Below are 26,583 nucleotides of genomic sequence, written 5' to 3'. Positions count from 1 at the left end.
GGCCAATGGACTGGGTCAGGACAGATAAAGCGCACCCCTCCCTTTCGTGAGTGTAAAGGGAGAAGGGCTTTGTGTAATCGGGGGTACCTAGGACAGGGGCCGAACAAAGGGCATCTCGTAGTTCCGTGAAGGAGGTTTGGCATTCAGGGGTCCAAGGGAGTGGGAAGGGGACGTCTTTGGCTAGCAGAGAAAGCAGCGGTTTCACAATGAGGCTAAAGTTTGGTAACCAATGTCGGCAGAAGGAGGTGAGGCCTAGTAGGGAGCAAACCTGTTTCTGAGTCTTAGGAACAGGAGTTTCGAGGATGGTTTGGATCCGGTCGGGAGTGAGTTTCCTTCCGTCTTTGGACAAAAGGTGGCCTAAGTAAGTGACCTGGGGTTGGCAGAATTGCAACTTCTTCTTGGAGACCTTGTGGCCGTTTTCCGCAAGGAAGTGCAGGGGTTGAATGGTGGCTGTAACTGCTAATGGAGTGGTGTCGGCGGCCAAAAGGATGTCATCGACATATTGCACTAACACCACTCCATCGGGTAACTGGACTTGATACAGTTGTCTCTTGAGGGCCTGGCTGTAGATGCTAGGGCTTTCTGTGTAGCCCTGGGGTGCTCGGCAGAACCTATATGAGCGGGCTTTTAGGGTGAAGCCGAAGAGATATCGGCTGTCTGGGTGGATGGGAATGGAAAAGAATGCGTTTTTGAGGTCAATGACAGTGAAGGTGGTGGCAGTAGAAGGAATCAAAGTCAGGATGGTGGTGATGTCTGAGACCACAGGGTACTGGGGTACCACCACTTTGTTGATCTCTCGAAGGTCAATGATAAAGCGGTATGCTTTCTCATCTCCCTCTCCCTGTTTCTTGATGAAGGGCAAGATAGGGCTGTTGCAAACGTTGCTAACCACTTCCTCTACCACTCCTGCGTCTATCAGTGACTGAATAATCTTTACCAATGCCGTCTCGCCCTCGGGCGATATCCGATATTGTGGAAGTTTTGGGAGTGTTGCGTCTGGTCGGACAGTAATGTGCACTGGGTCAATCATCATGCGCCCTACGTCCGAATCCGTCTTGGCCCACAGATGCGGAGGCAGAGTGTCAAGCAGGGATGTGTCAGCGTCAGTGATGGAAAACATGCGTCGGGGAGGGCAATGTCTAAGCAGGACGGGGTTGTCGTAAAGGAAAACTCGAACTCCGTCTTGAGAACATCTAATTGTCGCTCGGAAGTGTTTCAATAAGTCAAGTCCCATAATGGCGTCAGGGCTATTGGAGGAAAGCAAAAACGTGGTGTCAGTGGTGTTGTTTTCTAAGTCGAAGAGGATCGGGGCGGACAAAGGGTTAGTGGAGGGCGTTCCATGGAAACCTGTCGATGTTATGAGTGAGCCAGACAAGGGTGCCCTTGGAATCAGTCGTTTAGATAACGCACTACGTGTTGCGCCAGTGTCTACCAGAAATGGAGACTTTGTACCCAAGACCTTAGCAGTGACGTAAGGGCCTTGCTGGTCAACATAGAGCTCGACTGGATCCCTCCCTTGCCCTTGGCAGTCCTATGCAAAGTCGTGGGCGTCATCATAGTCAGATTGCTGGCATTGGTTCTGTCTGGGTTGATCAAATGTATTTGGTCTGCCTGATCTGTCATTAGTCGTGTCATTTGAGGGCCCTCGCTGCTGTCCCTTATTTCTCGGTCCACTTGCTATGTCCTTGGGGTCTTTGTTTCTGATTATTTCCAAAAGAACCGGGCATTGGGATTTCCAATGGCCAGTTCCTTTACAGAAAGCACACTGGTCCTCTCTAATGTCTGTACGTCCAATGTGGGGAGTCGAAGTACGGTCCTTGGGAGGTGCAGTCTTAGGGACGTTCGTCTGATAGTTTCCCCTGTATTGGTCTCGTCCTATAGTCACCCCTTGCAGTTGTGCAATCATCACCCTCTCTTTCAAGTCTTTCTTCTTTTTCTCTGTTGCTCTATCGTTTTCATTTTTCTGATGTTCATAATATTGGGCCATCTGGAGGATAGCCGTAGGTTTGGAGGCTGCCCAACTACTCTCGCTGGCCTGCAGTTTCTGGGAGACCTCTGGTGTCAAACCCTTAACATAATTCTGGACAAACAGATGGTGTCCGGTTGCAGTGGTCATGTCCTGGCCGCTGTAATCGGAGAACACCGTTTCAAACCGGGAGAAGTAATCCGATACATCCTCCTGGGGTTTCTGGCGACAGGCCGTTACTATCGACCAGTCCACTTTCTTTTCTGGAATCAGGGTTTTTAATTTCTGGACGATTTTATCTGGTAGGTCTAAAATGGATTTCAAAGGCTTTTGCCCAGGTTCTCGTTGTTTATCAATGCCATCGAGTTGTGACCAGGTATGTCCAAACAGCTCAAGGTGGTCGACTTTCCGGATTTGCTTCCACACATCAGCTGGTAGACATAACCCGAAAAACAAGTCGATGTCAGCCAGGGTCATAATCGTTGAACCTAGGGCTGTAGCTAACTCAGTATAGAAGGCAGTGGGGTTTTTACGTAGATCAGGCAGAGATTACCGGAATGTCAGAATCTCTTGCCGGTCCCACGGCTGGTAGACCCAGTTGTACACTACCCTTCCTTTTGCATCTTTGTGGTTTGCATCATCGTTAGTCCCTTCACCTCGTGGAGGAACCCAGTAAGGGGCAGCCTCTCGTATCGGCATCATGGCGTTAGATTGCCCAGTTTGTGGTTCGGTCACTACGGATGTCGTGGTTTTAGTTTCCGATTCTTGTTCAGTGAGGTGGCGGAAAACCTCAAGCGTACGCATAAGGAGGTCCGTCACATCACACTCGCCCTCATCCCCGATATCGACCTTCCGGTACAGAGTCGTTAGGCTCCCGGGACCTTTGTCTCGATATCGGTCCTCGTATGCGTTTAAGACATGGTAACACAGTCGAACGGTAAAATGTCGTCTGTGACTTCCTGTATACGAGTTAAACATATCTGTGATATACTCTTCATCTTCCTTTCTTTCTACCAGTGTCCTTGCTATCTTGTCAATCCCTGCTCGCTCATCTTTGCTTAATCTGTTTGTTCTTGCAGAACCGGCCCTTCGGGTCTCAGGGTCGCCTAACGTTGTTGTTTGTGTAGTATCTAATACAAGGAGTTCGGCCGGCACAGAGGCCATGGGGGCCGAAGCTGTGGCACTACTCTCGTTTGTACCTGGGGGTGGTGGGTGCTGCGCTAAGAGTTGGGAAGGGGCGTATGGAGTGGGCATATAGATGATCGGTGGTCCTAACAAAAGATCATCGTTAGCTCGTTGCTTCGAGGGCAATTCAGGATAGAGCGTAGGGGGCGTTCTAACCGGACACTGGTTTGATGTTTCTATTTCTAGTTTCTGTTTGGCTTCCTCTCTTTCCTTTATCTCTTCTTCTAGTTTCTGAGCATCTAGGTGGGCTGCTTTTCGCAGCTCTTTTCCCAACCAACTCTCAGTTTTCTTTTTACGTTGTTCAGTTTCTTTGCGCCACATGTCGAAACTATCAAGCATAGTGAGCGTTGTCTTGTTTTTACCAAGGGCTGTTTCTAGCGCGTTCATTTTATCATCATCGAAGGATCCTATCAGTGGCCACTGACTTTCTCGATCCTTTTTCGTATATTTATGCCACAGCTTGCTATAGGCTATAGCGATCAATCCATGCTTCATGAACATGTCCTTATTAGGGGTGCCTTCCAGTGGAGCCGGATGGTTCATCTCTAATAAGCGGTCCGGGCTAAACAGGCTACCAATCAGTGGGGAGAAGACAGGCCTGACGGATCACAATGGGGACAAAAGTCAGCACTACCTATCTTATCACTGCGTGCAAAGACTAGACAGAATATTTCTATTCTACGTTGTTTGCAGGCGGTGAATACCTCAAGAACCAATATCAAACAGTCAATGCTCGGTCAATCAAACAATCAGTGGGGAGAATAAATAGGCAAGCAAATGTCTGCGTTCCCTACCCTTTCACTACCTGCAAAGAGGGAACCTGTTCTTTCCTGTTTGTAGACAGAGAATCTCCAGAAAGCAAACCGCGAACAGTAGTTCGGGTTCAATCAATTAATCAGTGGGGGAGAAAGATAGGCACGACGGCTGCGTTACCTATCCTTCACTGCTTGCAAAGAGATAGCCTGTTGTTTCTCCGTTTGCAGACAGCGAATCTCCAAACAAATCAATCAAAGAGTAATACTAGTATTTTCCAAACAATCAAACAATCATTTCGCAATTCGTCGTGTTTACACGACCTTACCCGGACCGCATGGACAGTTTCTTGTCTTCCGAATCCAGCGCCCGATCGTCCTCTATTCTTCGTATTCCTCGCGGCACTCCTGATGGTTCCCAGTCAGGACCGTAGATCACTCGAGAGAGGTCTGTTCGGAACCAGTGAAGTTCGGATGATCGGCTGTCAGACGAGGGTCTATTGGACAGGTGCACTCCCGATCGTTGCAGTCGTTCACTCTGTCATCAGGACCTCTCCCACTGGATCCACGAGTCGCTGATGGGCCCCACGTTTGGGACGCCAATTGTTGAAAAAGGTACAGGCAGAAGACCTTTTCCGAAGTTGCCCGGCGTTAGCCGCCTCTATACCCACTCAAGTTTACCAAACAAAGAGGCAGGCGCTGGAGACTGGAAGGCAGGAAACAGAAGTTTTATTCCGACGGAGCAGAACACATCAAATCAGACAACAGGGTATCTTCTCGAGGTGCTCTAACCACATCTCTGAGGCCTGGCCTCTTATACACAAGTTTATGATCTTTATTGCATGTAACACATTCTTGCAATGCTTTGAAGTATGAAAGGACATCCTCGGAATCTCCCCTTCAGGCCCGTTCCCACACACATTTAGCAGTTGAAGTCCCCAACCCGGTCACAACAGGTGATGATTATCGCGCAGCTGGACATTCCGCCGATTCACGGAATGTGTGGGGTTGATCGAATCTCATAAAGTGGGGGCTTTGATCAATTCGAGGGTCCTTTAATGGGGGGAAGCTTCCTACTGTACGGGGGGGGGCAATAAACAGTATCCGCAGGGCCAGGTTGCGGCCTGGGAACGAGGAAGACAAACGGGCACACAGGAAAAGGGGGGGGGGTTGTATCAAAGGACCTGGGACCATGAAAGGAATGAAGGGAGGTGTCGCGCTGGGAACAGGATGGGATTCCGAGGCAGAGCTGCGCTGAAGAGGGGTTTATGACCCAAGGCATGCGAGAGCGGGGGTTGTCAGCGTGCGGGGGATGCCTGCGAGGTTAGGAGAGAGAGAGAGAGACGCGCTGGCTATCAGCGAGGGGCAAGGAGGCCATGGTGCTCAAAATGGCTGCCGCTTACGCGCACAAATGGGCTCAAAAAAGGGCAAGGTGGCGCCGATAATGTTGACGTTTGCAGCCTAACTTTTAACAGTGGGAGAAGCTAATGACAGTAATTCGGTGGATACGGAAGAAGAAGGTGGTTTGAGTGAAGTAGAATAGGATGGGGGGGGGGGTCGCAAGAACTAGGTCTCCTAACCTGGAATGTCAATGGGCTAGGCAATGAGCAAAAACGGGAATATATAAAGGAAATTATAAATAAAGTGGACATTGCCTGCCTTCAAGAGACCTGGTTATGCGACGACACCCCAACTTTTGATGGATATGTCCAGATACATCAGCCAGCCACAAAGAAAAATCGTGGGCCGCCCTCGTGGGGTCTGTTGACATTGGTATCAACAAAAGTAATAAGGGAAATAAAACTGTTGAATACAAAATGTAAATGGGTCCAATCAAGTAGAATTGAACTTATGACGGTGGAATTGAATTATAAAATGTTGATTTTAATGAATGTATACATGCAGTGGGACAATGGGGAGGAGTATGAAAGGGAAATGAGGTGTTTTAAAGAGGATGTAGACAGTACTTTAGAAAAATATCCCGCAGATATAATAATAATAATGGGGGACTTCAATCATAAACTAAACCCAAAAAAGGCAGACCTTTGGAATAGGGAACAGTTAGAGGTGTACGGAATAAACCCGGCTAGGTTCCCAGCTGGGGAGATTTCGAAACAGGACTTAGAATTAGTATACACCTTAGGAGGTAGGGGCTTTCACTGCGTAAATGGGAGAATAGAGACAGACTCACCTGCAGGAAAGACGTTTAATCAAGGGCAACAGAACTGCCCAATTGACTATATATTCTTGCAGGCCTGGAACTTCCCCCAGATTAGGGACTTTAAGCTAGAACAAAAAGAGGTGAGCGATCACAAACTTCTCCACATAATAATATCAGGGGGAAGGAAATTACAGAGAGAAACGGTGATTACCCAAGAGGTCGAGTACCCCAAACGGGTGACGACACGACTAACTGATGAATATATGGAAAAACTAAGGGCCATGCAAATAAAAATGGCACCTGAAAACTGTGAGAATAAAAAACTGGAATGGTTTATAGGGAAATTAGAAGAAGTGGTTCAATGCCTAAGAATAGAATTAAAGAGGGAGAAACCCATAGGGGTAAATCAAATAAACCGAGGCAAAGGGTTCTCTGTGGCGTGCCAAACTAAGAAAAAGGAGATACGAGCAGCACAAAGAAGACAAAAACAGAACTTCACACAAGAGAGACAGGAACAGCTAATCAAGCAGAAAAAAGAATTCAAATTAATGGTAAATACAGCAAAAAGGGTATATAAAGAGAAATGCTGATTAGAACTATTAGAAGCCATAGAGAATAAAAATGTAAGGCATTTTTGGAAACTAGTAAAGGCTGCAGCTGGAACAGCAGATGGAGAATTAAACTGCATGGTGAGTGAGGCCGCATGGGAAGTGTACATAAGAGAACTGTACGGGGTAAGGACTCCCAGAGAGGATGTGGAGGCCAAAATATGGCAAGAAATCTCAGAAGACCTAGTATCCAAATTTAACGAAGATCAAGTAGAGCTTACAATAAAAGAACTTAAGCTAACCCGTGCAGCAGGACCAGATAATCATCCTGCATTAATACTGAAGTCGGAGGTTAAATGGTGGGCAAGATTCCTGGCCAAGATGTTCCAGGTAGTTCTAAAAGAAGGCGTAATGCCACCTACCTGGAAGGGTGCCATAATTAGGCCAACACACAAGAAAGGGAGTAAAGAGGCGCCACAAAACTACCGGCTGATCAACCTCCTAGATATAGGTGAGAAAGTGTTTTCTAAGATTATACTGAAACAATTGAATGCATGGGTAGACGAGTTCCAAATAGTACTCACAGAACAGGGTGGATTTAGAGCGGGCCACTCTACAATAGATCATGGATTTGCTCTATGGGCGATGGCTAGGAAGTCGACGGAACAAAATGGCAAGTTATGCTGCTGTTTCGTCGACTTCAGAGCAGCCTTTGATTCAGTAGATCGGGCTCGCCTATGGGATACCCTAAAGAGGTTAAATATTCCTAAAGATCTACTCACAATAATAAAAGAACTACATAGGGAAAACTGGGGGCAAGTAATCAAGGATACTGTGGGTTCCCTGACCCCAAAAATACCCATTGCCAATGGATTAAGACAGGGCTGTGTGCTGGCACCCCAGCTTTTCTCGATCTTCCTGTCAGATCTCCCGGCATATCTAGAGGTGGAGGGTAGTGCCAGCCCTAAAATGGATGGAAACAAGATACCCTGTTTATTGTACGTGGATGACCTGGTAATAGTAGATCAGACTGAGAGGGGCCTCCAAAGAAAGCTTAACGCTTTTAATACATATTGTGCTAGTAAACTTCTAACTATCAATCTGGATAAAACAAAAACCTTATGCTTCGGGAAAAAGATAAGCAGGGTCAGTTGGTACATAGGTGATCTCAAATTGGAGACAGTTAATGAGTATCGATACCTGGGTATATGGTTCGATAGGGCTTTAAATTGGAATACCCACCTGGAAACACAAAAAACAAAGGCACTCTCTTCCATATGTGGTCTAAAAAGGGTTAATGGGGATTATGGAGAGATGTCACACCGACCAATGCTTAGAGCTTTTGAGGCAATGATCCCCTCCCAAGTGCTGTATGGAGCAGAGATCCTTTATTTGAGCTGTAATGGATCCTGGGACGTGATAGAGGGGAATTGCATAAAAAGGCTCCTATCCCTTCCTCAATCCTCTATGATACAAGCCATAAGAACAGAAATAGGAACAAAGTCCTGGGTGATACAAACCCAGTTGGCTGTGATTAGATTCTGGAAGAGATTAGAAGACCCAGAAAGGCAAAAAGTATCACACTGGTGTCGTAAAGAAATTCAGAAAAGTGAGCTAAAATGGGCAAAGGTCAGTAGGGAAAAATTAATGGGAATCTGTAAATCATTAAAGATCGACGTGGACCAGGAAACGTATCAAGTCCTTAGTACCAAAGGTGAGCTGAAGCAAAGGGGGAAAGAAGTTTCCAGATTGATTGATATAGATTATTTAGCAAAGAAAAAATCAGTGGCGCATATGCTAAATGCTTGGTCCAATGAAAACTGGTTCCCCTACCTTGATAGATTACCCAATCGCGGGTTCAGGCAAGAGATCCTGAGGCTTCGGATTGGTATTAACCCATGGTTAATAAACAGAGACCTTAAAACAAAAATGATAGATCAGCAAGGTCGCTGCAGGTGTAAGTTGGGAACTAAGGGAGACCTGCTACATATTCTGCTAGAGTGTCTGACACTCCTAGATCAGAGAAAACTTTGGCTGCGCCCAGTATTTCTAAAATATGATATAAAAACAAGGTCGCAGGCAGCCAGCCTTCTAACAGAAATCCTGTCCATTGATATTGCAATTGCCCTCGGGAAATTTACAAAGGTGGCCCTGAGTGCATTGAGATCCAAGGAATAATCTGTTGTACTGTAAGAATTTTAGCTGAATGAAATTACTTGTAGTGGTAAGAATGTGAACAGGTTTTAACATATAAATATAAGTTTTAAGGTAAATGTAAATTTTATTGGTACTTTGTATTTTTGATAAATGGGGCGTAGGACCTTTTTAATGGATTAACTTTTAAAAATAGGTTTATGAATTTATTGTGCATACTCCATATTGTGTCATGTTCACTGCATTGTTTAAAGACTATGGTCATAATAAACATACATTTTGACTTGACTTGACTTGATATGTCTGATGTGCACTGCTGCTTCTATTTGCTGCTGGTCTTTCGTTTTTGTTTTTGTTTTTCCCTGTATTCGCTTTTTCACTCAAATCAATAAAACTTGGTTATAAAAAAAAGATAGAAGTCGAATAACTCGGCTCTTCTAGTCTGGGCCTCTCCTGACCCTCAGCACAGCCAGGTAGCTGATTTAGGAGAGGGCATGAGTGGGTATGGTAGCTTTTCTTCAGGAGGCAGCTTATTTGTACCCACTCTGTGGGTATAACTGAGGTTTGGGCAGGGCTCATTGTCATCACCAGCCTGCGTCACCAGACTGGTCTCCCACCAAGTCAGCGCCTGGAGCAGAGGGAGCACCAGCAGGTTGCCCGCAGCAGAAGTCCTGGAGATTGCAGCCCCTACAGTATCAGGCCTGCCAGCCCTCGCCAGGTCTGGGCAGAGGAACCAGGGCAGCGTTCGAAATATAAGAGTCCTCTAAATCCAGGTGCTAGTGGCACAAGCTGGACTATCGAGAAGTTCTCTTTCACCAGGCAAAGCGCCTTAAGATTCATAGTTGCCCTACAGATGGTGATTTGTGGGTTGATGCTCTAAATGCGAGGATTTTCTTGGATTGTATTTTCGCCTTTGGACTACAAATTATACAAACTATGCGTGCCTTACATCGCACCCAAAAACGGGGCCCATAGATAATATATAATTAATACTTGAAAGCTCTGATGGGAGCATATGCATATGATAAGCACGGTTTCTAGTTTGTAAATGCATAGTGAGGTGTGATGCAATAATGGGATACCGTATTATTGTTTGTAAATGTGACCACGATATGTGTATATTGATTACAAAATTATGCTTTCTCTAATTTCCCTTTATAATACTTTAAGGGGCATTTTCTACTGCCCTTTTTTTACAGTGCATATATTTATTTATTTAATTAGTGTAAGACCCTACAAACACTGATGGAAACGTTTTCTCTGCACTTGTAGAGACAAAACCACAAAGGGCCGTCACAAAACCAGGCAAGAGCTGTGTGCACATGCATATTTACTTGCAACGAAAAACAAGTTACTACTTTAAACCTTGGCTATGAAGTTTTTCTTAGATCGCTTAATATTAAAAGATTTCTTTTTTTCTGAGACACCCTACGGTTTCGGAAGATCAGTCACTGAGGTCTCCGATGGAAAAACGACAAAACAAGAACTCCAAAGTAATGCAGAGAAAAGGAGGGAGGGAGGGGAGAGCACAGCAGCCGAACTACTCCTTCCATTGCAGTGTCGCTCACAGCACATATTAAAGGTTGATAGGCGGACTCATTAAAACCAGCCCTCAGGCGGCGCGAGCACTTCCTTTTTTTGTTAAATTTGCAATTCGCCGACACATAGAGAATACCTATCACAACAGCACATGCCAGGTGGAGAAATATGAAAGAAAATGAAATGATCTTCGTCGATAGGACAAAAGAGAGGCACGACTGAAGATGAATGTCTCCAAATGTTAAAAAAATAGGACTTAAGACACAGATTTAATATTTGTAGAAAATTGCTGTTGGCTAAAACCTGGTGATCTGTCTTTCAGGAGCTCTGCGAACAACCTCTTCCTCACATCAGAAAGATATTTCCCCATTGGGCATTTGGTAATAGACATATCTGTCACAGATATGCATAAGAGACTGCGGTATTTTCAAAAGCGCATCAGCTCCAAAGGGTAAAGGCGCTGCGTGGTGCCCCGAGGTGCTTGTTGTTATCTCGCGGTAAATCCATTTCCAGTTAGTCAGTTTTCATGGGTGTTAATCTTATGCTGTTTCAGTATTGCCTTGTGACACAGGAAGCGTTCATTGCTTTCTGTCATAAACGTCTCGCCAGTCTTGTGATATTATATTTTATTCGGTCATTTTAACTGAACTGCTTAAACAGGAATCTAGTCCCTGTGTGAGAAAGTAGAGCCGCTTAGATATACGTTTTACCAACTTTAGAATTGTTTTTCTTTTTGTTGTTGTTGCATAAACGTGCTTATGATCGAATCTTGAGACTCCTGCCACAGCATGGAGGGCTGAGTTCTGTACTGGCTGCAGTCTTTTGATCAGAGTCACTGCCATTTCCAGATAAATCGCATTGGCATAATCAAGCCTGGATCGGATCAAGCCCTGAGTTACCTTAAACGTGCATTGCCGTACAATATAAGGTAAAACTGTAAGCAAAATGTACAGTTTGTGTCAACATTCTGATACTGTTCAGGAGACCTGGTCGGCCAGGGATAGATTTGAATCTATCTTTATCCTCCAAGCTTTTAGCCATTAGCACTGGCATAGGGGGAGCCCCCAATTCAAAAGCCAATACGCATTGGATCAGAATGCACCACGATTAGTCACCTTTAGACACCAGTTTTTTCTGCAGTAAAGGCCACCATATTGCTCCCCTTTCCGTGAACTGATGAACCCCTAAAACGTAGTCTGCTTTGTTGTCCAGCCTTAACAGAATAAGGGTGTCATCTGCATACATGTAGGCTTTCATTGTCCACTCTGTGTGCACAGGTGCCTGTGGTCTCAAATGTTAAAGGCGTGGGGTGATATTGAGAAGCCTTGTAGGGCACACTGACTCTTTGTAAAATATAATGACCAAGCCGCACAGTTTTGAAGCGCTCCATCAACACTGATCGAACCCACTGTACAGGCAAGCCCTCTATACCGACCACCCGGATATGATCCAGAAGAATGGCATGATCCACCCGATCAAAGGCAGCTGATACATCCAGCAGGATCAATGCGCTAGGGCAGTCTAGGTCCATCCGGAGCTCAAGCAGAATAGGCACCAATATCAATTCCATGCTATGGTCTGGGTGGAAACAAAAAGAGAACATGTGCGGATCCCGACTGAGCTAATCAAAATGGGCTGTAGCTCCAAATGTAAAAATTATCACCCACAGAACAATTCAAGTCACAGTTATTTATTCATCATCATTACTTCTGCCAAAAAAAGTAATGATGATGAATAAATAACTGTGACTTGAATTGTTCTGTGGGTGATCATTTTTACACATGGAGCTACAGCCCATTTTATTTAGCTCAGTGGGGGTATCCACACATGTTCTCTTTTTGTATCTTCCCCGGTTTGGATGTTCCCCTAGAACTAGTTTCTCAGGGTCCCTCTTATGTTCCCTTGCTATGGTCTGGGTGGAAACGTTCCCGGGTCCCGCTGAGATACTTCTGGGCTGCATCCGTGGCCCTAGGGAATACTGGCTACAAACCTTTCCAGCACTCTCGCCACATAGAATATTACCAAAACACGAAAGAGCCAAGAGCGGGATCTTTGAGCAATGGAATATTAGTTGCTTGGGGTACCTGGCCCATCCCCAGGGAGCGCTTTAGCAAATGGCAGAGAGGTTAAGTAATAACGTGCGTGAGATGGTTACATTTTCTAACTGGGCAAGGGCCGCTAGGTAACCTGAAGTCACCAGAATTATCAACCATAATAAATCAGCCAGTCGAAGAAGAGAAAAGGATGTGAACAAAGGCCCTCACACCTCTCTTCATGTCACCACACCCCAAGACAGCCCAAAACAGGTACTCTCTATCTCATTGCTTATATTTCTCACCTTCTCCAAGAAAAAGATGTTCGCCTGCTTACACAGATCCTGGGATGGAGCAACGGTAAGTGATACACTGGATGTATCCGTCAGCATTCTATGCATTTTATTGAAAGCACGCTTTTCTGCACATCAATAGAGTATTTATCAAATTAGAATAAAAAGTTTGTTTTCATTTCCTGACTTAGTGGTTTAAACCTTCTTTGTATTTCAACTTAAAGGGCAGCAAATTATGTCGTTGATGCTCTATTTATCTGAGATTGGTTTTACGGAGCTTTAAATAGGGGTCGAACCTTTTGGCTAAAAACTTTTTCCCTTTTCTGAGTGTTTTGCTGAGGGAGCATGCTGGTCAGCAGCCTTGGTGCTCTTGTGACCTGCCAGCCTGAGTTTCCTTGCGGTACCCGAGTTTCAAAGTATATTCCACCTTCGCTTAGGTATTGCCCCAGGCAGAGGTGCAGTTATTATACCTGAGGATAAGGGGACATTCCATTTTAAGTGGAAGTGATCCAACCAAACACATAGCCTTACCAACTAAACCATTCACCGCAGAGCTAAGGTTTGTAGTGGATCTAGAGAACGGTGCTTCATGTGACATGGGACAAAAGTGTGTTATGACTAATTTATGGCTGCCTGGGAGTCTAAAAATGTCTTGGCTATAGCATATTCAGTGGTATTAGGCATTCACTGAGCTACCTTGCAATATTCAGGAATACAATGGAGAAGGTGCACAATGTAACACCATTTTGTTGACTGCTGAAAAAGTGTCTTTTGCGTGCAAGGAAGTATAAGTGTAAGAACACGTCAGGCATTTAAATTCAAGAACTAATGGATGTTAAAGTAAAATAAGTTGATTCCGGAAGACATTCGAGAGAGTCCTCAAGTGTTAGTCCTTAGAAATCAGAGTTCCGAGCAAGGCTTATGATTGCTCTAGACTCGAGCTACTTAACATGAGAACATCTATTTCATAACCACAGCTAGGAACGCTACTGTAAAGCCAAATATTGAAGAGAGCTTATAAAACGAGTTATCTAAAAATGTGCATGTTCTGCAAGGACACAATTATTATTTGTGAAGATGAAATTAGTAGAATAGTGATTGTGCTTCCATTCAGGTTTAAATAAGATCATTCTTCTAGCCTTTAAGTATTTAATACTTGCGAAAACTACAGCAAACACAGTCCAAGCTACCCTTTATAAAAAGAGAAGTTATTTTATGCACAGCCAATTTTAGGCATAAATGCCTGTTACTTTTATGGCAGTCTTTAAAGACATTTTATCATCTATATTTTTCAACACATATTTGCTATGATAAAAACTTGTTATTTTCCAATCGTGTATTACATGAAATACGATTTGATAATTAACAAATTCAGAGAAAATATGTTTTTTGTTTCTAATATTGTCATTAGACTGTTTCATTTACAATATAATAATCACGATGCCCCAAAAGTTCAGCAAGTAAGCACTTTTTTATACAGGATCATCAGGTGGTTTGCACCTAGAAAAGAATTTAGGAAAATAATTTAAAAAAGTAGTTTTTGAATTCAGAGTCCAAAGTGATGCCCTTATAGGTTGAGTAATGACCTGAATGCTATTGAGATGTATTAAGTGGAGCATTAGTACCCGCTTCATGGTTAGGGGCAGAGATATTGCCTATCTACAAGAAGGGCAATCGCTCTGCCCCGGGGAACTATCGTCCAATTAGTCTTATAGACCTGGTACAAAAGATTGTGGCCCGCATTCTTTTGGGTCGTATTCAGTACTGGATGGCTGATTTTGATGTATTAACACCCCTCCAGGCGGGGTTTAGGTCCCATATTGGTACCCTAGACCAGGCATTTAGGGTTATGCTCCTATACTGGAAAGAGGTCCTCCAGGGGGGCGGCATGCTATTTGCGGCCTTCGTGGACCTAAGGTCTGCATTCGATCTTGTCCAGAGGATTAAGTTATGGGAAGTACTATTGGGGATGGCTATGCCTAAAGAGTTGGTAGCCTTCCTCATCAACCTGCATGAACATACCTATGCTAGAGTTCGATGGGGTAAGCCTGGGGAGGTGACCGACAGTTTTGAGGTTTCTAAAGGGGTCAGACAAGGGTGTGTGTTAGCTACTACCTTGTTTTCTCTGTTTATCAATGGGGTTATGAATTATTTTTATAACCACCCGATTGACGCACCCTCCCTTGCTGGCAAGAAAGTTCCATTGCTCATGTTCGCGGACGACACGCTCTTAATTTCTAAGACGAGACAAGGGTTACAACTTGCACTGTCTCGCTTTGAGCTCTTCTGCCGCGAACATGAGCTGGAAGTTAACGTTGGGAATACCAAATTTATGGTCTTCCGTGGCACAAGACCAGTTAAAGCTAGGGTCAATATGGGTGGGGTCATCCATGAACAGACAGCTGTCTTCACATACTTGGGTGTCACCTTTAGTGAAAACCTTAGTTGGAAACCGCAACTAGACCTCCCAACTCTTAAGCATGCCCAACTTGGTGGTGCTCTGCTGAAGGAGCACAGAAACTCCCTAACCAAACCTTTGGGCCCTTTGATTAAAATTTATGGTTCCAAAATATTACCGGCCATTATGTATGGAGCAGAACTGTGGGGGTTTAGTGACACTTCCCAACTTAGGGTCGCACAGAATACATTTTTCAGATCGGCAATAGGGCTACCCCAATCAACACCTCGTATTCCTCTATTATATGACCTAGGATGTGGCCCTGTTGAAGACATGATTCGGTATAGACCATTGGCGTTTTGGCGGCGCCTGTGGACGACACCGGAACTGTCATTGTATGCTAAGGCCCCTTTGGAAGTAAAGGGGCTTCGGGGTGCACACAGGATTCCCTGGCTATCAGGAATAAAGGCTTGCCTGATGGATATGGGGCTGGGATCCTTATTTGTGGATCCAGTTACTGCTGTTTCCCCTCTAAGAAGCGTCTTAAGGAAATGTATTGGAGCAGGATCAGGGAAAAGAGGGTGGCATCTGTTATGGGAAGCTGTATGACTGCTTTATTCCTTGCTATCAAGGACTCTCCCCACTATGAGGAATATTGGGACATTATTACAAAACCGTTAGATCTTAAACTCTATCATCAGTTAAGAGTAGGTTCTCTCCCGCTCAGAGGGTTAACCTGCTCTTGGAATTATGGTAGATCCGACAAATGTCCCTTTTGTGTGGAGGAGGTGGAAACAGTCGACCACTTCCTTTTTTGTTGCCCAATGTACTCACAACCCAGACAAGCCTGGCTGAGGCCTGTATGTCACTCGCTGGGTACCAGATCCGCATTGGTTGCCAGAAGAATTTTGCAATCTGAAACCACAAAATTTATTGTTATATGCGTATCTAAATTTGTCAGTTGGGCGTGGATAATTCGGTCCCGGAATATGAGATCTTAATACATTGTGTGTTTTATGAACCATGTAGATTAACAAGATTGTCTACTTCACATGAATTTCGTTTTTAACCACTATATGTTTTATTGATAGTTTCAGTCGCGAGTCTTTGTATACTCAATTTAATAACTTTTTATTCTTGTTTTTAATATGTTTCATATTTATGGATCTTATCATGATATTTTACCTGGGTTTGTGCTGTATTTGTATAGTATGTCTTTTATGATGCAAATCGAATAAAGACTTCTTTGACTGATTGACTGTATTCACATGATATTTTCATCTCCATCACAGTAATTTAGTATTTGTTTTGCGAAAAATTAGAAAAAATTATCTAGAACTGAGGAGCTAGGACTGAGATCAGTGCTTTTAATGGGCAGGCACTCACCGGTACTGAGTTTTGGCATGTTTTAGTTTTCTTCCCTTGAGTACCGGAATTTCTCCTCAAACAAAGGAGAGTACCGGTACTCACAGTGGCCCAGCATTAGCCCAGGCAATGTTGTTCTCAGCTATATATATTCAAACCACCCCCAACCCGAGGAAGAACCACTCAGAGAGCAGTATACATTACACTATAATTAAGCAGCACCTGCTCCAACATTCTTGTTGCTCAATACCAGCCTTCTTATACTTCCATTTGTCTAGTTAGATTCAGCAAGGTGAAATGTGTAGGCTGTTGCAGGCACAGTCTCTGGCTGTCTGGGTCTTCCTTTGCTGTTTTATTGCGGCTGGCTTCCATGTATGGACATTGTGTGAGACGGACGCCTTGTCAAACGATAGACTACTCTTGAACAAACACTGACTGTTAAGGCTAGACTTTTATCACTTCAGATGGATATGCTGATCCAATCAGAGTGTCTGCTACTTTTGACTCCTCAGTGCCCCTCCAATCTCAAGGCACCTTTTGGGTCCGGTCCAGGGAAGACATGGCTTGGCAGTTCAGTCTGGACTGTTCCCATGAGGCACAGGGTCAAGACTGATTTGCATATGGCCATGTCTAAACTGGGGTGGCTAGTGAGCAAAATAACGATTGATTAAACCCATATCTGTGACTGGGGTTGAATGTTTTGCCATTGTGCAACATTCCGTCCATCATCTTGTGTTTTGCTGTTCACCCTATGTGGGAAGGGTATGCCCAGACGTGGGTCCCGTGCTCACTACACACTGGAGTCAAGCTATCCAGGCTGAAGACGGCTGATAGCCAGAAACCAGTCCTAGGATGCTTGATTCTGGTCCAGGGAAGACATGGCTTGGCAGTTCGGTTTGGACTGCTCCCATGAGGCACAGGGTCAAGGCTGATTTGCATATGGCCATGTCTGAACTGGGGTGGCTTGGTGAGCAAAATAATGATGGATTAAACCCAGATCTGTGACTGGGGTGAATGTTTTGCCATTGTGCAACATTCCGTCCATCATCTTGTGTGTTTAACTTTTTGGGGCATGTTCACTGCATGTCCAAAGCATGTAAAGGATGACTTACTGTCTTCCCCGAACAGGCTCTTAGTGCCAGCCCGGACTATTCCACAGAGAGGAATTTTAATTAACTCCAGACTAGGGGGTCTGACCATCAATCAACAGAAATGGTCCCTCCTAGCAGAGTTATTGGAGCTAAACACAGATAAGATCGAGTGTCTACCTCCAGCACACCAGGCTTTTCCAAGGAGAGGGGAGGGGACAGGGAAGCTGGAATATCCAGCAGAACAGCTCACATTGCACACAGTGGCTCAAGTCCCCATCCTTTCCCAGTAAACATGCGGGCTCTCAAACACATGAGTGGTAGACAAAGGCAATAGGACCACCGGCATTGAAGATTGCACAGACTTGATAAGAAGGGTGGCTAGTTGTCTACATTTGTTAAAATACAGGGATACAGGTATGTTTGACTATAGATTTATTGCTGCCACCACTGTCAGTCTATCACAGCCTGTGTAGAGAGGGCAATACCCGCTCTCTGTAAAATAGGGGTACATTATGCATTTCTCCCCTCGGCCTCAGAGGCAAGCTCTAGGTTCGCAATCCATGTAAACCGGGAGACCCTCATTGGACGTTTATTATTGTCATATTCAATGAGGTAGAGATCTAAAAACAATACAGTAACTTTTAAGGGACTTGCCTGGAGATCAGCGTATGGCAGGGAAAGCACTCTCCCCAGAGATCTGCAGTCTCTGGGGAACTGTCTCTAGTTACATTGGTACAGCAGCAGTCCCATGTTGTTACTTCACCTGAGTATAGCTGTCTTTCTTCTCCCCTCCACCCCGTGCTCTGACCTTGTGCAAGTGTTATATTATCTTGTGACCAAGTTGGATGTAAAATGTTTCCATCTACAAGTCCATGGGTAGCAAAAGCAATGTATGTACATTTTACATCTCACTGTCATAACACTTATATCATGTATGCACCCTAGTAAAATGTAATCACATTTATAAATATTATCTGCATAGTGTACTCAATTGTATTGCTTAGACATAAAATGCAGAATCAACAACATTTCCACTCTGAAGTCATTTGTTTGTAAAGTGATGAATAATGAATGAAATAGCTTATTTTTAAATTAACTGTGTACAAAGAGGGTGGTAAAAGTGTAATTTTCTGTTCTCTCTATCATATGTTAAACTGCCTTGGATGTATCCATGCAGTGCTCTATATTTAAGAAATAACATCTTCCAGGGTGTCAGATGACAGTCGGTAGAGGTCATTGACAGATGGGGTCCTCAATGTTAGGTGTCATAGATTCGGAAATGTTAATGCTACGTTAGTTATTTTCCTATTTTTCTGCTATTGACATGTATATTTTTAAATTGTTTACTTTTGTTTTTAAGGAGTTTCCAGAAGCACTGAAAGAACAGACTCACTGGAAAGAATTGCATATAAATAACACCCAGATTCAAACCATTCCTGCCTATATTGAAATGTTTCAAGAGCTCTTAGTGCTAGAGCTGTCGCAAAACCTCATCACTTGCCTTCCACCGGAAATAGGTAAAGTACGTTTTCTCAAATTGAAATAAAATCGAATTCATATTAAATTATTCTGGCTGTCTAAGATGACAAATCCAACGAGATCGGTTCAATTAATAGTTTAATGTTGGTTGTAAAATGCTTTTTCAGTTTCAAGTTGGAGAAATATTATTGTTCTTATACATTACAGAATAACAATGCTCAAATCAACATGATGGCACTGAAACCAACAACAACTTTATGGAATGCAAAGCTTCTCTCGATAACTGAAACAGGTGCACTTTACTTTGACAGACGCTGTGTGTTTGTTTCTTTTTTTACCTCCTTCTCAGAGAAGACCTCTGAGGATATGCACTCCTCCTACTTTGCCCTGAATGTCCTGGGCACTCCTCACTATGTCTTACAGGGAGCTTGGGCAGGACTCCTGTGGTACATCGAAAGCCTCATTGATTTACTGAAAGGTTGTACTTAATTGAGGAAGATCCCAGAGTAATGCGAAAGGAGCCATGCGATAGGTCCACACTCAATGTGCACAGTTTGTAAGGGCATTTGAAAGGCTATTGAGACGATAGTCTGGAAGCCCAATAAGCTGGGGGCATGGGTATTTTCCTTTTTAATTTTTTTTTATTAATTCACTCGTATGATCTCTGAAGTATGCATCCACTTGCTCGTGGTATCAATGTAATCCATTTCTGAAAATCTGTCCTTTTTTCACCAATTACAACATATGCAGGTGAGAGGCGAGGATATGAAAAAACATAGATTGATCTTATCGAAATTTACTCTTCAAGTGGTTCCGTTTCCCACGATATCGTAAGCCATCATGGAAATTTACCAATATTGTTAGCCCATTTGGAAGTTGTAAACTACTTTAGATCTAGTGATTTGATATCTGTGCAATTTTTAAAGGTTTTAGGATTTGAGCCTATGGGTTGTAGGGAATAAGTTGAAAGGTATAGGTATTACACAACAGGAGACTTCCACAATCAGATATGTGCCTGCATTGAAATTTAGAATTCATCATTCATATTTATCCAATAATGATAATACCCCTTCTAAAGAGAGCATATGTAAAAGCTCAGTTTAAGGGGCCTGAGGCTATATTTATTTTGGCTTTGGCAAACTTTCAGTAAAACTGTGTCTTTAAGAGGGACCAAACGGCTTTCTTTGCTCTCCTACATGCAATTCATGGTTTTTACACCTACAACCAAAACACGGTAATTCAGCATTCACTCTTCTCCTTTCCCTCTTTTTATTTTTATCGATCCCTCCATGTCATTCACTCCCAATAATGAGCCATTCTTGATGAATTCTCTTTCATACTGCTTGCATATGCCTTCCAACGAACAATGCTATACTATGTAACATTCTTAATGCTCATTTGTTGCCAATAGATGAAAGCATTAATAAGGACTCACTGTTATCAGCATGCAAAATACCTGAACAAGTAGTTCAGTGGCATAGAAAATCTCAAATTGGAAAATGTATCCCTCAAGATTTATCAACAATATGACTTGTTACATGAAATGGTAGTTCTAAGTCTGATGTGCCTGAATGATTTCATATTTATCTCTGAGCTGCATTACACTTCTCGATTACGTTTATATGCAAGATGTGATTTTCCATAAATGGAGGAACTTTGAAATAATTTACAGTTCAAGAAGGAGCCATCATACCCTATATTTGCCAGGTATCCTCTGTGTGATGACTCTGCAGCCCCAATAGTTTATTTATCAGATGTCCTAAAAGCTTAATACAGTACGTGGGTTCTAATGTGAACTAGCAATTGATCCTTGTGTGGCCTGATATGGAGCTTGTTAGCACAGTAGATATATTGCATGCTAATTCTAATTGCAGTAATACTTTCCTGTCTGCCGTGTCAAAATATTTGCAGTTACTTTCTGGCTATGAACATATACTGGCAAAAGGCCAGTAGGGAATACATTGCAGGTGCTATATACAAACGAGAGATATAGAGAAGGTTCCTAGGTCTATGACTACATCAACATCGACAGGATGTGCCTTAATCTTAGATACTGCGGTACAAAGGGGGTGGTGATGGACGGATTTGCTCAAACGCTCCGTCCATCATTATGAATCCGAAACCGGTCCCAGGATGCTTGTTTCCGGTACATGAAAGACATGGCTTGGCAGTTCGGGCTGGACTGTTCCCATGAGGCACAGGGTCAGACTGATTTGCGTATGGCCATGTCTGAACTGGGGTGGTGTGGAGTGCAAAAAAACAATGGATTTAGGCCCAGATCTCTGTACTGGGGTGGCTGAGTGAGCTAAAGATTGGTGATGGATTAAACCCAGATCAGTTGACTGGGGGGAGTGTTTGATTTGCTCAAACGCTCCGTCCATCATCCCCTTTTGTATCGCTTTAATCTTAGATACTGGCACATGGATCCTATGATATTGTATTTAATAGTCAAAGTATATTTCCAGACCCGAATCTGTTCAGAACTGTGTATGTTTGTATGTATATGGTATTTCTATAGTGTGAACCTAGTTAAAATGGAGCTGCATATGTTCTGTCATCCAAGATTTGGACAGACAGTGTCCTCAATCGGGGTGTACACCGGCATACCTAATCTATGTCAGGCATTACGGAGTCATTGGATCCTACTAATGAGTTTTTCCTTCTATAATGAGATTGAGAAGTTTCACGAGGATCCCTAAATGAGGCTGAGGCTGAGGGGGATGAGAAAATTAGGATTCAAGAGGTGTTTGACCAGCTATGATGACAGAGCTATTGTGCAGGCCTTGACTGCTTATGAGACCAAGTTACTTCCAATGCTTTAGAGAGCCACAGCTATTTGGGTGTTTTAAATAAAAGATGTACTGCCAGCAGCATAACTTGTCCAAGTCAATTTTTCAATCTGAGATCTTCTTCTTAGCACTGTCCAAATAGGTTAGAGGCGGGCATGAGAACTACTTCAGCTCCTTTGAATCTTCCGTGCATGAATTTCTTAATTGCCTGTTTTAATGATTGAAGATTACTGACTAAAACATCTTATTCATGTGATCTAGTTGTCTAAGCGAACAGCGAGAATAAATCATTCTATAATTATCTCTACAGAAAGTACCTTACTGAATTTAGAACTATTTATAAAAGGTGGTGACTCGGTGTAAAATAGTTTTTTTTTTGTTGAAGTAAATTTGATAAAAGATCCGGGGCAGTGCAAAAGGTACCACCAGACACATTATATGAAAAAGCCATATAACTACACTAAAGTGACTTATCTGGCAGCAATTCAAAACTCTAGTTAAAAAAGGCTTATCTGCGATTTTGTTTTTTACTCGCACCTTTATCTTTTTGACAGTGCGTGGCGCCCTGGTATGCACGAAAACGCATATTGTCAATTGTGTCAGAGCAAACACGAAACAATAGAACATGTCCTTTTTTCAACACAGCTATGTTGGAGGCGAAAAAATATACATCTGTTCTTTCAAGTGGGCAGGTACAAACAATTTTTCCTGCTCTAAGACTACGTTTTTGTGGACCAAGAAACAAGGAGAGGAGAGCAGATGATTTGAATTGTTTAAATATAAAAAACAAATTCTCTGTTTATAATTTATAATCTTAGTTCTGACTAATGTTTTCTTTTCTATATTTTGAAGTAAGATTCCAACCATTTTGCCATTATTTTTCTTTGCTTTATGTAAAGTACTGTAATTATTTTTATTAGCTAATAAACGGGAACCTGTGCTGGTAAAGGCAAGTTGTTGTTGTGGGAAGAGAAATCGATACATTTTAAAGTTAACATTTCTGCTGCTCCTCACTGAACTGATGTGATAGGAGTGCATCTATTATGAATATTCTTGGCCCAACATGCCTTTAAATAGACACCTGCCTCTTTATGACGTTCCATGCATTGATACACGGAAAAAATACTGTGGGCCTCATTTACAAGGCCAATGTGCCGCCGGTGAGTCACTTTTTCTGACGCACCGATGGTGCAGTGTGCCATCCCATATTTACAATGGCACATAAAGTCACTCTGAATGACTTTTCATGGTCTTGTAAATATTAGCCCCTTTCATGCATTACTCTATGTGAATGGGGCGTTCCATGGGTATTGCTATGGGTGTTCCCAACCAACATCCATGGAACCTGACAAATTCCGAAATTTATAAAGTTTTGTAAAGCTGGGAATGCGTCAGAATCCTATGCCTTCCTTCCTGCACAAAAATGTGCATCCCCCAATGCAGGCACCCTTGCAATATGACGCACGGGTGCCTACACTGGCACATGGCAGACAATTGTGCACTAGCGCACGGGAAAGCACACAGATGTATTTTATTGTTGTTAATACAACGCATCCCTGTGCTTTTAAAATGATGCAGCTGTTCGTAGCAAAATGGCTTGAGGCGGCAACGTGCATCATTGTTTTGTAAACAAGGCCCTGTGCCTTTAGAAAACAATGGGGCAAGTTTGCCAGATATAATACTTTGTAACGCAGAAGCTTTTTGACAACAACTGACACTGTTAGCCTTTAAGAATCAAAATAGTTATGATTGTATACCACAAATCATCTCTATTATTAATTCCCATTTATTATACTGGATTGTAGTTTGATGTAGTTATTTTCCAATCCAATGCACTCTAATCAAAAAATGGTAGAGGCTTTTCATGGCTCACATCAGTTGTGTACTCTTGTTAATTAGGTCCTTTAAACCAGAGCATCCAAAACCCCTGGGTTCCCAGGGTTCGTCTGTAAAATCTGTCTAATAGGCACGCATACAGCTCTCCTTATGAGTTCAAATCTTCACATTTGAAAGGTGTAATATCTTTTGATGATTTCCCTAGTACAATCGTTCTATTTGATGTATTGGAAACTTCATGTTTCTCTAGAATGAGGATCAGATTTCTTTTTGCTTTTGGATTGACAATTATTTGAGCAATATCCCCAGGTTTAAATTCAGCAGAACTGGCAAAAATGTTGAAGGATACCATTTTGATTGAACATTTCCGTCACCCTGACATAAATGTTGTGGCAGTCCACTAATCATTTAAATCTCCAATTTAAAACATCACTTACATGTGGTACTCATAATTTTCATAATGAACTGACAGATTCTAAAACCCTGTTTTATTTGTGTCGTGAACTAATTTGACCTTTTTAAGTATAAGACTTGACATTCATTTGACCTATTATTACACAATGCTTCACAGAAAAAAGTAAGTAAAAAAAGCAGTACCAAAGCTCCAATTACCTTCTATATTGGTTGAGGGGGATGGAAGCCCCGCTCAGGCCACAATCACAATCCTTGTATGGGTGACCACAAATAGTCAGTACAGTAAGCTATGCTTACCCTTTGGTACCTTGGCACAAAAGCAGTCAGGTTTAACTTGGAGGCAGTGAGTTAAGTATTTATGCAGCAAACAAACAGAAATGAAGTGTAAACAAAAGAAAAATCCCAAACCAATTTAAAAAAAAATTTACTAAAAAAATACCAGAATGACAAAAATCCATTTAGTAAATATTCAGTTTTAAAGTGAAAATGGTGCTTAACAGCAAAAAGAACGGAACCTGCACTGGAACGGAGGAAGTCACAATTTCAGGCCAACTGTAAAGGAGTGTGGACTGGATACAGGGACTGGATTAGTGCCACTGAAAGGAAACCGTTTAAGTCTGAAGTGAAGAACTCAGTTTACGTTTGAATTGGGGAACGATGCAAGGAGGAGGTTGAGTGGCACATACGGTTCTCGCTGTAGTGTGAAGAGCATGTCAAGCTTCGAAGATAATTGTCGGTGTAGTGTGAAGAGCTGTCTGACGTCGCAGACAGTCGTTGCTCTAGCTCCATGTAGGTGGTTGTCACAGGCTATTCTTGCTGCAGCTCCAAGTGCAAGTCTTGCATGCAAGTCATCATGGACAGTCATTGTTTATGTGAAGAGCAGATTTCACCAGAGCATCATGTTGGAGGTCATCGTTGGAGCAGACTCTTTGTGTGAATTGGTCTGTTCATGGTTTTCATGAGCCCAAATTTCAGGATTTTCTTATAGGAGGAGCTTCCACTGATGCCAGTCAGGGGTCCAGGACCTGTGGAACTGGGTGCACCTCCTTTCCAGTCATCCTGTTAGAATGGCCCAAAGTGTCCATACCTAAGACTCTTTTATGTAGCTATCTGGAAGCAATTCACTAACCACAACAGCAAAGCCATTCCCAGACATGTGACCCAGGACACTGGAAGAAAGACACAGTTGGTTGGGATAAGAAAATGCCTTTTCAAAATTGTAACTCAAAATCCTACTTCGCCATTAACAAGAATATTTCACTGCCAGGACATGTAAAACTTAAAAACACATATCCTAATTTGTAAATACAATATACCCTATCCAATGAGACTTTGAGGTGTACATGGTGGTGACTTATAAGTATCAAAAAGAAAAAGCTACACCTGTTAAAAGGTTAGGTTGGGCAGATCGAAATGATAGTTTAAAACAGCATAGCAGGCTGCCGTGCCAGACCCGAAACATGTTTTTAAAAGGCTACATTAGTGGGTGGTACAACGAGTGACGCACGCCCACTAATATTTAATTTACAGGCCCTTGGTATATGTAGTACTATTTACTAGGGGCTTATAAGTAAATTAAATGTGCTAATTAGGTGTAGGTACATTTTACCATGCTTGAAGGAGAGAGTACAAGCACATTAGCACTGTTTAGCAGTGGTGAAGTGCAGAGTCCTAAAGCCAACAAAAACAAATTCAGCAAACGAGGGGCAAAGGCAAAACAGTTGGGGGAATGCCATGCCAAGAATATCAGGTTAACACTTACCTTTGACAGAGTATACTATGGTTTCAGAAAGAATTGTACCACAATGAAACTTTTAAAGCACACTTTATCTTCATACAAATAGGTCAGCATTTCAATTAACCCTCCACTTAGCAGATAGAACTCCATTCAAGGCACATCATTATTAACCCTAGATCAGCATTTAGGTACAACTGAACTACCCACAAAGTTTTTTTTAGAGTATAGTATTGAACTTTTAGACAAAAGCTGATCATCAGATATTTGGGTGCAGCACATTCATACTGTGTGGAAAACAACACAACAAAAGTCCTTGAAATGATCAATACATTTCATAATCAATGCAAAAACGTGGGTAGAGGGTCTAAGGGAAGGTTTAGAGACCAGCAAGGATGTATTCACAAACACCAATACTATATCACACAAATATTCTGTGGGTCTTTCGAGCTTAGAACTGCTCTAGAACGCAAACAGTAGAGACATATGGCTCCTACTCAAATATGGGGGAGTCCTTTAAAGAGGACAGAATCCCATCACCCACCGAGGTGGCATGCTTCATCATCTGGGATCTCCTCTTGGTTGCAATTCCTAGTGCAACCAAGGGCTACAACCCCATCACTGTGAGGGAGGAGCTCAGGGATGCTTTATAGAATACTTGATTGGATCTCCAAAAATACGCTAGGTGCGAAGCACTTGATACGTTCTGGGTGATGGTTGCAGTGCAAAGAATGGTCATGTGAAAAGTGATCTAAAATTGGCTACCAAGAGAAAAAAGAATTTAATGGTTAACTCTTGGTGACAAGGTTAAAAAACAATGCATGTGCAGTTTAAGAATAAATGAC

General features: G+C 42.8%; 1 protein-coding gene across 1 annotated transcript in view; it reads left to right on the top strand.

The window, feature by feature from the left end:
• Nucleotides 1-26,583, top strand: part of LRRC2 (leucine rich repeat containing 2) — a 1,061,896-nt gene that overhangs the window by 598,961 nt on the left and 436,352 nt on the right. The window contains exon 4 of the mRNA XM_086961157.1: nt 18,846-19,002. Coding sequence (XP_086817283.1) covers nt 18,846-19,002 — 157 coding nt within the window. The remainder of the gene's footprint in view (nt 1-18,845; nt 19,003-26,583) is intronic.

This window comes from Lissotriton vulgaris, chromosome 3_1 (genome assembly GCF_964263255.1).
Source record: "Lissotriton vulgaris chromosome 3_1, aLisVul1.2, whole genome shotgun sequence".
Classification (NCBI taxonomy): Eukaryota; Metazoa; Chordata; class Amphibia; order Caudata; family Salamandridae; genus Lissotriton; species Lissotriton vulgaris.
Note: the sequence above shows the minus strand (reverse complement) of the source record. Positions and strands in the feature narration are given on the sequence as shown.